The sequence below is a fragment of the Grus americana genome, chromosome 2, assembly GCF_028858705.1.
Source record: "Grus americana isolate bGruAme1 chromosome 2, bGruAme1.mat, whole genome shotgun sequence".
In the NCBI taxonomy this organism is placed as follows: Eukaryota; Metazoa; Chordata; class Aves; order Gruiformes; family Gruidae; genus Grus; species Grus americana.
In genome coordinates, this window is record NC_072853.1 from 32743076 (window position 1) to 32756035 (window position 12960).

General features: G+C 37.0%; 1 protein-coding gene across 2 annotated transcripts in view; it reads right to left on the reverse strand.

Annotated features, from left to right (window-relative positions):
- Nucleotides 1-2717: 2717 nt before the first annotated feature.
- Nucleotides 2718-12960, reverse strand: part of ZC2HC1A (zinc finger C2HC-type containing 1A) — a 40285-nt gene continuing 30042 nt past the window's right edge. For both annotated transcript variants that reach the window (XM_054818445.1, XM_054818444.1), the window contains 2 exons: nucleotides 9196-9303; nucleotides 2718-8516 (listed from right to left, as the gene is read on the reverse strand). In XM_054818445.1, coding sequence (XP_054674420.1) covers nucleotides 8330-8516; nucleotides 9196-9303 — 295 coding nt within the window. In that variant the 3' untranslated portion in view covers nucleotides 2718-8329. The remainder of the gene's footprint in view (nucleotides 8517-9195; nucleotides 9304-12960) is intronic.

The window sequence follows — 12960 nt, forward strand, 5'->3', positions numbered from 1 at the left end:
TGCCATTCAGCGAGACCTGGACAGGCCGGAGAGTTGGGCAGAGAGGAACCAAATGAAATTTAACAAGGGCAAGTGTAGGGTCCTGCACCTAGGGAGGAATAACCCCAAGCACCAGTACAGGTTGGGGGTTGACCTGCTGGGAAGCAGCGCTGTGGAGAAGGACCTGGGAGTCCTGGTGGACAATAAGTTAAGCATGAGCCAGCAGTGTGCCCTTGTGGCCAAGAAGGCCAATGGTACCTGAGGTGCCTTAAGGAGAACGTGTCCAGCAGGTCAAGGGAGGTTATCCTGCCCCTCTACTCTGCCCTGGTGAGGCCACACCTGGAGTTCTGTGTCCAGTTCTGGGCTCCCCAGTTCAAGAAAGACAGGGAACTACTGGAGAGAGTCCAGTGGAGGGCTACGAGGATGATGAGGGGACTGGAGAATCTCTCTCATGAGGAAAGGCTGAGAGAGCTGGGTCTGTTTAGCCTGGAGAAGACTGAGAGGGGATCTTATCAATGCTTACAAATATCTAATGGGTGGATGCCAAGAGGATGGGGCCAGGCTCTTTTGAGTGGTGCCCAGTGACAGGACAAGGGGCAATGGGCACAAACTGGAACACAGGGAGTTCTGTCTTAATCTGAGGAAAAACATCTTCACCGTGAGGGTGACCGAGCACTGGAACAGGCTGCCCAGAGAGGTTGTGGAGTCTCCTTCTCTGGAGACATTAAAAACCCGCGTGGACGTGATCCTGTGCAACCTGCTCTAGGTGATCCTGCTTTAGCAGGGGGGTTGGACTACATGATCGCCAAGAGGTCCCTTCCACCCCCTACTGTTCTGTGATTCTGTGACTAAATATTTGTGGAAAGCTTTAGTTAAGTCAGCCTGTTGTTTCCTGGTTCACAGTATGGTAACATATATTGTTTTATCTGTGCTAAAATACACTTTCCATGGAACTACTCTGAGAAAATTTTTGTATTCAGAACAAAGACCTGAAAAATGCTGGGATGTGCTTCACAGAACTGTATGGATCTCCTTTGAGTGGAATAAGATCTGCTGTAATGAATCCATGAAACCCAGTGTACCCTACTGGTAATGGTGAGGGAAGAGGTTAAGAGCAAAGCAAATATATCATTATGCTGTTCTGGAATACACTCACCTCAGCGCCCCCATCATTTTTGGTGAAGAGACTTCCTGAGGTAGGAGTAGTATCTTTGTAAAACTGTGATTAAGACTTTCACATATTCTCTAGCTCTTGATGTCAGAGATTGCCACTTGAATTCCAAATGGTGGGGGAAAAAAAACCCTGACCAAACCCAACCCATAACTTTTTTAAATAATAGGAAATGGAAACAGATTTCCCAATATCATACTGCAGATAAGAGAATGTAACTGCTATGGTAAGGACTTCTCTGGAAATCCCTTCTACTCAAAGAAGTCCCAGCAGACTGAGGACTAAGTTTGTCTCTGAGACTGAAGACCAGTTGCTTTTCTTTGGAAATTCAGGAACAGTTGAATGCCAAGATTTATTTCCTAACAACCACTTGGCAAGGAAAGGTCAGTGGGAATTAAAAGAAAAACACACAGATGCAATATTAGCTACTACAAAACTGAAAGCTGTCAGCTTAACTGACTTAAGCAGCAGCCCACAACTTAAATCTTGAGGCAAATCAAACAGTTTCAGGGCTATCCTGCAGAAAAGACCAGAGCAGAAATTTAAATTGAGTAATTATGAAATTGTGGGGTTTTTCTGATTGCTTCTCAAAAAATACCCTGCCTGCTTGATTCTTTGAATCTTATTGCCAAATTTCCTGAGTCACCACTTATATGCAAAGACTAACTCCTAAACTCAGTGACTTGTGCTCTTTGATTTATTCCTTCCGTTTGAGAACCTTCTCCTGAAATTACAAATGCGACAACAATAAACTGCTCTGCAGGAATGGACGAAGGGATGAAAATGTTGCAGGGTACCGCTACCACGCATCCCTCCCTGCCACTTTCATTTACATATTTATTTAAATATCTGGCCACAGGAAAGAAGGAATATGAGTAAGTCAAAACCATGATTTAGAAATGTGTGGAATTTATGGGAAGGTGTCACGGGAAAACATCTTAGGTATTTAAATTAGTAAAAAGAATTTTAGCACTGTTGTTGCAAGGGATTAGGAGAAAGCAGAAATGGGTGACTAACCCCTGTGAGCATTTCCTTTACAGGAAAAATAGAACTTCTGCCTTTTTTCCTGCCTAAACATTTCATCAACAAAACAGTGCACTAGCCACATGAAGGAGAACAAACCCAGATCAAGCTTAGGTTATATATTATACCTTACAGCCTTATTAAAAAAAAAGAAAAAAAAAGAATTATTTACTACAGGTATCACAGTGATAGGCTCTATATAAACTAAACTCTCCATATAGTTGGGAAAAAGAACAGATACAGAGTTAAATTCATATACATGGATCACACTGATTTAAATATCTGGTATACAGTATTTTTCAAGGTGACTGAGGAATCTGAATCTCACCTCACAAGTCAATTAAAAACTCCTGTCCTTTGAAAATAATAACTAAGTGGTTCTCTCCCAACCACTAGAAGACAATTGATGGTCCTCACATCAGGTCTGGTGTACTTGAGACGAAAGATATCATGATATTCATGAGGTTGAAATGATGTTACCTATTCCTATGTTACTTAAGACAATTTCACATTTGGCTACAAAAATGTGTGCATCACAAAAAAATTTATTGGCATATTTGCTTTATTGTTAACGAGTGGCAAATAAGCATTGGGTGGTGATTTACATTTATTAAACAGAACTGACACTTTAAAATAAACATAATATACCAAATAAGATGCAGACAAACCCAGGAATTCTGCAAAAAAACATCGGATGGTCACAAACAAAAATATTCAATGTACTGAGGGGCAAGGCAAACATAATAAATGCAATGTTGACAAAATTAATCACCTCAAACACATGAATGAACATTTCATTTAAAACCATAGAACATCAATAAATAAACTTATGAAGATACATACTAAATATCATATTAAGGATGAACACCAAAAGTTAGAGCAATCATGTAAAGTAGGTATTGTAACAGTCATAGAATACTCAGCACTTTAAAGATCAGACCCAAATCCATTCACGCTTCTGCCAGAAATCCAAATACAAATGTAGAGCTAAGGTAAACCATGCACTACTATTTAGATCTCAAGTTCAATATTCAGCTATATTAAACTGAATATTTGATTTGCTGACTAAAGAAGAAACACTAATTAAGAAAAAATCTGAATAAGCTGTTTTCTGGCAACATGAAATGGAATGGGGTTAAGTAGGATCCTCCAGAAATGTGCATTCTGGAATGACATAACAAAAATCCAACAACAACCCTGAACTAGTATGCAAGAGTAATGTCTTATATTGTGAATATCAGAAAGAAAATATTAACCAAGTAACTGCTGAATACAGCTAGAGAATCTTTTACCTAACATTTCTTTCAACACAATTAGGTAACTCAAACCTTACACAGTGAGTTGAAGGAAAAAAAAAAAGCAACAAAACCATATCAAGTTGGAACGAGCTGTACTTGAAAGGCAATAAAACTATTTTCACCAGTCACCAAAACAAATTTCACCAAAGATGAAGATTCTACCCTGTCATACAACCCATACAATTATTCATAGCTTAGTCAAACTGAAAAGAATTAAAGTTGCAAAAGACGCTCTTACGAAACACAAATTTGTCAGCCAAGATTAAAAAAAAACCAAACTTCTAACAAGTTTGTTCTTTGCAGAATACAAAGTCTATGTGATGGAAACTAGCACTTCTTGAGAACTTTGCAATACACAGACAATACCATTTCATTTTATACTCAGACTAATTACATAGCCTACATCAGTTCGCACTGCTACATGCCTTGTTTATAAGCATTTACACTACTGCAGTCGTACCTCCTTCCACTGATTTGATAAGCGTGCATCATAAAAATGTTCTCTTTGCACACTGCATTTCAGGCGCTCACTCTCAGTTGCAATGATGAATCAGGAGCTAGTCTCTCTCAGATGACAGAGAGCTTCCGTGACACTTGAAGATCAAGTCAGGTTTTAAAACACATTGTGGAGTTACAAGCCTGAGGACCTCGCTACCTGAGGCACTGCGGGAAGAGGGTGAGCGCCGGAGCACCATGGAGAGCTCCCCAACCAGAGAGCTCCCCGCACAGAGAGCTCCTCACCCACCACTATCTCCTTTCCCGGCCAAGGAACCAACCCTTCGGGTTGAGCTCTTCAGAGCCCCCCAGGAGGTTAAGGGCTCTTGGGAGTCTCTTTGGCAAATTTGAAAAACTCTGCCTAAATGTTCATTTCATAGGTACAAGCTGAAAGGGTGGTAAAGCACCTCCCCCTGCCCGCTTCCCTAGAGTGGTGTGTAAGACTGAGGGTATAACTATATCCATATAACCATATACATAAGTTGCTGTATATTTAGAGATTCCAGTTCTGAAACTACCTGGGGTGTGAGTATCATGCATAAATATAAACCTGTGTAAGATACATCATCTAAAGATCAAGCCTTATGCTATGTTGTTTTTACTACTGAAGCTGGCATTTCTCGTAACTCCATTGCACTTAAATAAGCGTAGTGCCTTTCTGGCATAGAGCTGTCCCTTGGATAACAGATATCCACAAAAGCAGAATGGGAATGTAAACACCTCAAAACCAGCCTTCTTGTTTCTTTAGATGGAATTTTACTTTTTTTTTTTCTTTTTTTGTCTCTTTAATTGAATGGAAGAACCTCAATAAGCACATTAAGAAGATACAGTGGCAGACGGTAAAAGAATGTCTGTCATAGGGTCAGACATTGGTATAGAAATCATTAAAAAAATCACAGCAATAGATTTCACTTTAAATGGATAGTAACTACATTAGTCCACTGTCTGAGGCTTCACACTCCTCCAGTAGCATTCAGTCCTGTTTTGTACCAACTCTGCTTTAACAAAGCAACTTCTACATTTGTATAACTTATGTGTTCTCAGAAAATACATGTGTGTTCACATGCACACACTATATATATATATACACACACACAGAGAAAACTGCAAAGACAGATGCTAAATGCAGTAATCACATAATCCTAATTTTACACATAAACTCTAAGGAATTTAGACTTTTAAGTTAAATACCTGTCAACAAGGCATACAGGGGATGACACTAGCTGAGTTGAGGATCATCAATCAGTGTAGTGAATCAGCGGTGCATAGTTCACGTAGGGGTTTTATCTTCACAACTATATATATTTTGATTCTTGAGACATTTTGGAACCTTCCCCTTTCAGTATATGTATCCTCCCCTGCAAACCAAGGCATAAAGGCGGGGGGAAGACTAGGGCAAGAGAGTTTGGACCTAAGTCATTCATAAATTAAATTCAGGAACTGTCTACACATGTAACATACTTGAAGATTCAAAATTCAAGGTCCATCTCCCCTAATAGTTTATCTTTTCTTTAAATATATTAAAAAAATGCTTCCCCTATTCAGTTCAGCAGGGGCATTATGAAAACAAATCTACGATTTCCTAACAAACATTCCACTGAGATGGGATTACAGTGATCTGTGCTGATAACCTGTGTGATACAATCGACTGTTGGTAACATCAAAGACTTTAGAAACCTGTGTCATTCAGTAACAAAAACAGTTGTTGAAGCGGAAACATATTACGCCTCTTGATAGTCTCACTATACAGTAATAAACTGCATAGTCAATTATATTTTCATTGTCTGCTTATCTTTATTATAGAATCAAACTCATACACATTATCCAATGTTACTATCAGCAGTCATTTATGTTCAATGGACCTTCTTGTAAGACCAAGTGAAAAGCTAAGGAAATATTTTTAAACTTCTTCTTTCAGTTTAGGTTAATACCTTGTCTAGTTCTTGCTATAAATCATAGAAATGTAAACAAAGTGAACGATGTGTCACTCAATTTACTAAACGGTGCATTGGAAGCAGAGGGTTACACAAACAGCTCAAAAAGCAAAAGTTACGGTAACTGTATGTGGATTGATTTAAAACTAGGAAACCTGTCACCTACAGTTCCAAGGAGAAACAGCCAATATGTTTTTTCTACAATTACAGCAATCCTGGAAAACCTGGAAGACATATCCTTATTTCCTTACTAAACTTTCCCTTTGTAGAAAGCACTCTCAATACATGCTAAATGCATTTTTCCAGCAGAAACAAGAACTGGAAATTCATCAAGTCAGACAAAGGAATTGATTCCTCAGTAGATTCACTAACTGATCAAACCTATTCTGGAGATGGATCTTTGCTGATGGGCACTCAGCTTGCAGTAATTCAGTCTGCAGATGTCCCTGGCCCAAGTCCAGGGCAAATTTTCTAAACCAGGCTTCTCTATGCAAAGGATGCAGGATTCCAATTTTTCCAAGTACAGATATGAATGTGCCAAAATATGGATCCTAGAACCTAAACTACCTAGAAGATAATTTGGCTAAGATTTGCCAGTTCTATCATTACCAGTCATCCATCCTACCATGCTCAGTAGCCAAGTTACACAAATTATAAGAAGACTACACAGACTGAAAGGACGATTTCTAAAAATAATTTTGTATAAAAAGTATAAGACAATTCCATGCCATTGAACTAATTCTAAAACATCAATAGTTTGTGGCCTGCAACATGACTACATCAAGTCTCTTAAATCTTTCATCTTCCAAGACTAGTACTTGCTTTGGAAATGCTTTTCTTCAATCGTGTTTTCTTCATAATTGGCCCCAGTGATAGTAATCACAGTTTTGAAAATGCAAACAATGATTGTAATACTATCATGGAAAACTACATTATATTTTGCATAAGCCACAATGAAATTACATAAATTGATACTAATGGTGTTTGTGAGCTGAAAGTAACCATTTCTGACAAAAAGAGTGTATGTCTTGTGGGAAAGGCACAATTAAGTTCTTTCAGATTGTTCTTCCACGCGTAACTAAGATGGTGCCAGTACTTCAAAACAAAACTTCACAAAACAAATTATTACATTCAGATACAAGTGATTCAGCTTGTGAATGGTTTTAATATCCTGTGTAATTTATAAAAAACAACAACAACTTCCAGGGCCTGACTCTTCTTCCCAATGAATTAATGTGAAGTTTGTTACTAACTTGAAGAGGCTGCTGTTCAGAGCCCAAGAATGCACAGAATTGCAAAAAAATCATATAAGGTATAGACATATAAACCTGTGGACCACAGTTGCTCCATTATGCACTTATATGTAAGCTGTGCTATTTGCACAGGAATAAGAATAAAAAACAGTCACTACTTACATCAAGTTCTACTGCTCTAATAACATACATTTTTATGGAAGTCTTTTTTTGTATTGGATACATCAAGAAGGCTGTTTTCAAAATAAGAGTTCAACATTTAGGTACGGTAAGTATAGACTTTGTCTCTCCTTCAGAAAATGAGGAATAGGTAAAAAAAGAATGGGACCATTGGAGACCTTTAAAGATAAAAAGCATGGAACTTCAGATATGCTAGTCATGGTGGAGCACAGGAGAAAGACGACAAGTACTTCTGAATAAAAGGAACAATAAAATGAGGATACCATATTTGTACTTATAAATACATTAAAATATTAACAAGTTCTTATGGAAAACAGAACATGGAAAGCCACAAACATAAATCTTGCTTTTCTTCTTATATGCAAACAGAATTTTCAGATGGTTTTTCTACTTTGAGTCTTTAAAAAAATCCTAGGAAGTAACTGGAAAGTCCAATTAGGATATTACTGTTAAAAGACTTTAAAGAGATCCAGTCTTTTTACACTTTTAACTAGGAATTTATAGGGAGTAGCTCATTGTTTTCACTTAGAACACAGTGTCTAAGTTACTATCACATACGAAGGAAATGCCTCCACAGAGAAACTTTTGAAGCCCAAGTTCTTCATGGCTAATTCCCTATGGGTAAGTATCTTCCTACATAAGTGATTTAGATAATCCTTTATCTAGTAGGATTTACAAGAAAAAGAACACTGAACCACTTCTGCTACCTAAGTTACTTAACACATTTTAACCTTAATTTTAAATATTTCCAACAGAGATTAAAGAGTATTTCCTCGAATGGCACAGTTTTAGGTACCTGCTATTTTTATATACAGTATATATATTTGTTTATAAATAACTGTGTAACCAGAAGATTGCACTCAGAAAATTACAATATGATGTTTCAACATGTTTGCAGCATGAAGTTTAACTGGAAGGAGTGCTCTAGCTTTCCATGCAGCAGTACATAGCAGATGCTTCCAATTTCTCATTTTCTTTTCGCTTTTAAGAATGTGTTCACACAACCATTCTTCGAATTCCACACTCACAGCAAAACTTTGCCCATTCCACTGGATACCTTGTTCCACATTCATGGCAGAACTTTGATAACTGTACAGGTGAATTTCCTTCGCTGCTTTTTGAACTTCCTCCGTTGACTGAGGATGGGCAGTCTCCACTGTCATACCCGATTTTACTGTCAGACCTGCAAATCCCCAGATACAGAACATTCTCTGTAACTCAGTTCAGTATAACTTCATGCAAAATTATTTTAATCCTTGCAGTGATTACTGCCATTGTTACTGTAATTTTCATGCTCACACTTCCTATTTATTTACAGTGGTATACCTTATAACTCTACCTAGACTCCCCTACTTATCTCCAGATAACCCCCTTCCCTGCAAGAATGCAAAAAATGCCAAAATTTTAGGAGCAGGATCAAATATTTGAGTCTCTAGTTAGATTAACTACAGTGTTTGAAAACTTAAAATTTAGCTTGTCAAAACAAGAAAGGCTAAAACAGCAATATTTTTTCTCCTCCCCTTTAAAAGGGCAGACACCAGAGAATTTCTTTGTGTGCTTTGCATGCAAATCTCATTCCAACTGAACCACTCACTTCCCATTTGAAAGACCATTCACTTATTTTTCAACAGCTTCTAAGATGTTTTTGACATTTTTAACACCATCTTCTGTGCATATCTGAGAGAGCTGATGACAAAGGTGTTCTGTTAGATGATAAATATGCAAAATACATGCCAAATCATATTGGCCATGAGTTATCTATTAACTGCAGAGAATAATATTTTCCCCAACTTCTTTCGTAATAAGTACTCCCCTTTAATGAAGGTTCTACTGCTGACAAAATCCACAAAGTTAAAAGCTACCTTGAGTAACTGTCTGAATTGCTAGTTTTTCTTTTGTTTGTTAGAGCACCTGTGCTCATGGTTCTTGCCACACTAGGAGGGGTTGACGTCCGTGTTTTTGTTGCGCCTCTAAAAAAGAATAAATGTCTGATGAATTATATACACACAGAATTATACATAAAAATATGCATTTACAAATCATATAAAAAAATGAGTTCAACAATCTATGAATCAATTAACTATATGAAAAAATATAACTTCTTTCTTACCAAGAGCAGACAGAAGAGCTTTGGCATGATTTGCTTGCTTCAGACTGAATAGGACTTGGATCTTAGAATAACAAGCTAAATGAAACAGCAAGTCCCATTCTGTTCATGTGTTTCACTTGCTGTCACACCAAAATACAGGTAGATCCTGCACTACTGGTTGTTTAGTATGTTCTAATGTCTACCCTGACAGACTACGAGTCACTTTTTAAGACTGGCAGGTATTTCAGAGAAATAGAGAGCAGCTGACTGCAGGTTTTAATAGTTTTAAAAAAATGTAGAAAGGATACCATATTCTCAATACTTTGTGACCAATATGAAGTGAGTCACAAGACTCACAAGAGCAAAGAAAGTCTATTCAGCTGGGCATTACGGCCTACAGTTTTTCTAGCATGTCACAGCGTTCTTAAGGTTGGCTTTGATAGCATGACCTCATAGGTGTGAAAGCTGCTTTCCTCGACACTTACAGGTTTTATGAGAAGCCAGTATGCAATGAATTGCACATCCTAAACATACAGAACATCTCACTGCTTGCTTTGATGAGGAGGGAAACATCAGAATCCCCTGAAAAATCTGAGTAACACTAAGAGAGAGAGATAGGAAGGGGCATCCTTTAATCATCAGTGACCAAGGACAGAATTCTTCTTCATTGCTCAAAAGAATTACCATTCACTGGGATTATTTCTTCTTTGGCAAAACTTCAGTGACTCATATCTTGTGCATGACCCAACAAGTTTTTCTGTTCTCATTCTTGAATATCGATGCATAAATGAAATTTAAGTTGGGACTAGCTCATGGACATTAAATTAAAAAAAAAAAAATTAAAACAAGACTCCATTTAAAAAACTGATCACCAAGAACCCAATCAGCAACAAAAACCCAAAAGTGATTTATTTTTTTTCCCTACCTAACTGCTCCTTTCAGAATTATAAACAACTTAGTCCTGGTTTGGTTTTCAAAGCACATATATGGAAATGCATGCAATTCCAGTAACTTCAAATGCAACACTGACACAACTGAGGAACAATGTAATAACTCCTGATTTTTAGACATGTTGCATAAAACATTTCTTCCTTCATGTGATGACCATAGGCTAAAGATGGCTTTTCAGTGCCTTCCATCACTTAAAACACTTCAGTGGAGAAGTGATCAAATACTAAGCACAAAAGCGGAAATCAGGAACTAAATTTAGGATTAAATCAAGTGAAATTGTATCTAACTAAGGTATTCAAATTTAACAAGAATGGTTTCTACATGCCAGTGGAACCATCAAAGATTCTGGCTTACTGGGCAGAACACCAACCTTCTCCATTAGTTTTCCTGTCTGTCCTTTTATTTGGCAAGGAGATTCTAAAGATTATTTTATTTAAAAAAATACTGTGCAAAATGAAAAGCACTACATAAGTTATATCAGAATTAAAACCTATTAAAAGTTATGTCAGTCTTTCAAAAGTTACAGAATTCCAGGATAAAAGCTCCAAGGGTAACCTAAATTATGCTGTTACAAGTATGCACAACAGTACAGATACTACATACTTTATCGTGTGTTATTTCCCCCATCTTGTTTTCACACCGAAGAGAGACCTTTCCTTATAATTGAGTAAAGTTCATTAGAGCTTAATAGTGGAAAAAACATACTGAACTGTTACTTTACTTGTTATAGAAACTTGGAAAAAACATATAAAGAAAAATTCAACTGTAGACACAGAAATGGTATGGATCATCATGGAGCAGGGATGAACAGACAATTATGCAAAGAACAGAACTGTGTCTCAATTCCTGTTTACACGACTACAAGTAATTTAAAACAAATTTTTCAAAAGTATTACTGATTTAGTTTTCTCTGTATTTTCAACTTGGGACCAACATACTACTTTTTCAAAACTAACAGCTTTAATTTTTTTACTAAAGTCTCTTCAGGGTGTACTTTGAATCAATAATTTTTTAACATAATGCTAGGAGACTTAGATATTTGAAAAAAATTAACACGAAAAATTGTCCACTAGTCTTTCCTGTATTTCAACTGTTCACTTCTCTAAAATATGTATATTATACTCTCATCCCACTAGGTACTGTGAAAATTCACCTGATACTTTAATACTAGGTATATACTAATTTCCCAGAAATCAGTGTCTTAAAAACAGGATTTGTACTATGTCTAGTACAGCATACAGACCACTGATTGAACCAGAAAAAAAAAATAAATCAAAGTTCTGAAAAGCCACATTGAAAGTGCACTATCCTGTGTACTGAGGGAGGCAGAGTTCCACGAACACATAAAACATTATTCATTAAAGGTTTAACAGAACATCTTAATTCTGAAGTGTTTAATCATAGTTTTCTGCAAAATTTCTGTAGATTTCTTTTACCAATTTTCCTGTAAAAATCAGAAAAAAATCTATTTTAAGACTAGAAACTTTAATATGAGTCTTATAACTGCCTGCAATGATTTCTGCCATTTTGACGAGTAAATCAACAGAACTAGCAGGCTGCCACTGTCTACAACTTTATTCATCCCAGATCTAGACACATAATTAGCATCAGGTTTCAGGTATATTTGATGACAAATCTTTAAATGACATCCTTAAGTTGTAATCTGATCTCTAGACACAGATGTCTTCCAACAAAGTCAGACATTCTTGACTATCTCAACTTTTGTCACCACAGCTCGGTCTCTTCTGATCTGTCCAACCTTTGCCACTTCTACCTAGTTGTCCAGTTCTGGGTTTTTTGTTTGGTTGGATTCTTTCATTTGTTTTGCTTTTGCAAAGATATATAAATCCCTGTTCAAAGTTGTATCATGTTAAGTATTAATGGAGCCTGACAGCAGATAAGGCTGTGTACCAGTGCCACCTCAAACTCTTAAAACCTGGACATACATTTAAAGATGTTTATTATCCAGTCTCGATTTCAAAATAAGGTTGATTCCTAAAGCAGCTCATGTTGTACATCTAGTTGTATTACCACTGCTTGCAAAATGAAAAACTGAAAGAAATTTGTAGAAGAAGCTTGCCTTTTTCTATTCATGTATTCACAATTTGGTTGGTTTTTGCTATAAAATACAGACTATCAAGCTTGCTTCCTAGACAGGGCGTTTTCAGATATTCTTGACAGCTGTCACTGTCACCCACAACAGCTCATAGTTCTGTGCAAAATCATAAATAAGTTCCTTATGACTAATGGCACACACGCCAATGTCCAGAAACCTTTGCCATAAACTGTAACCATCCACATAGCTATGCTGAATTTAACAACGGCTAGTAGCTATTCAGATTTGTCCAGTGCTGTTGGCGGATAACAATGTTGAGCAACCTCCTGCAAGGAAGGCAGATTTAATTCACAAACCCAGTGAACATTTGAATACGAACAACAGTGATGTTATGAAGAGCAGAATAAGTGCCTATACTCCTACAGAAGTTCTCTCAAGAAGAAAAAAAAATTAAAAAAAATCACTGCTCTATGGATAGGGGCTGCTGTAATCATGTGTAGTAACTCACTAAGCCAGATTTTCAATATCTTA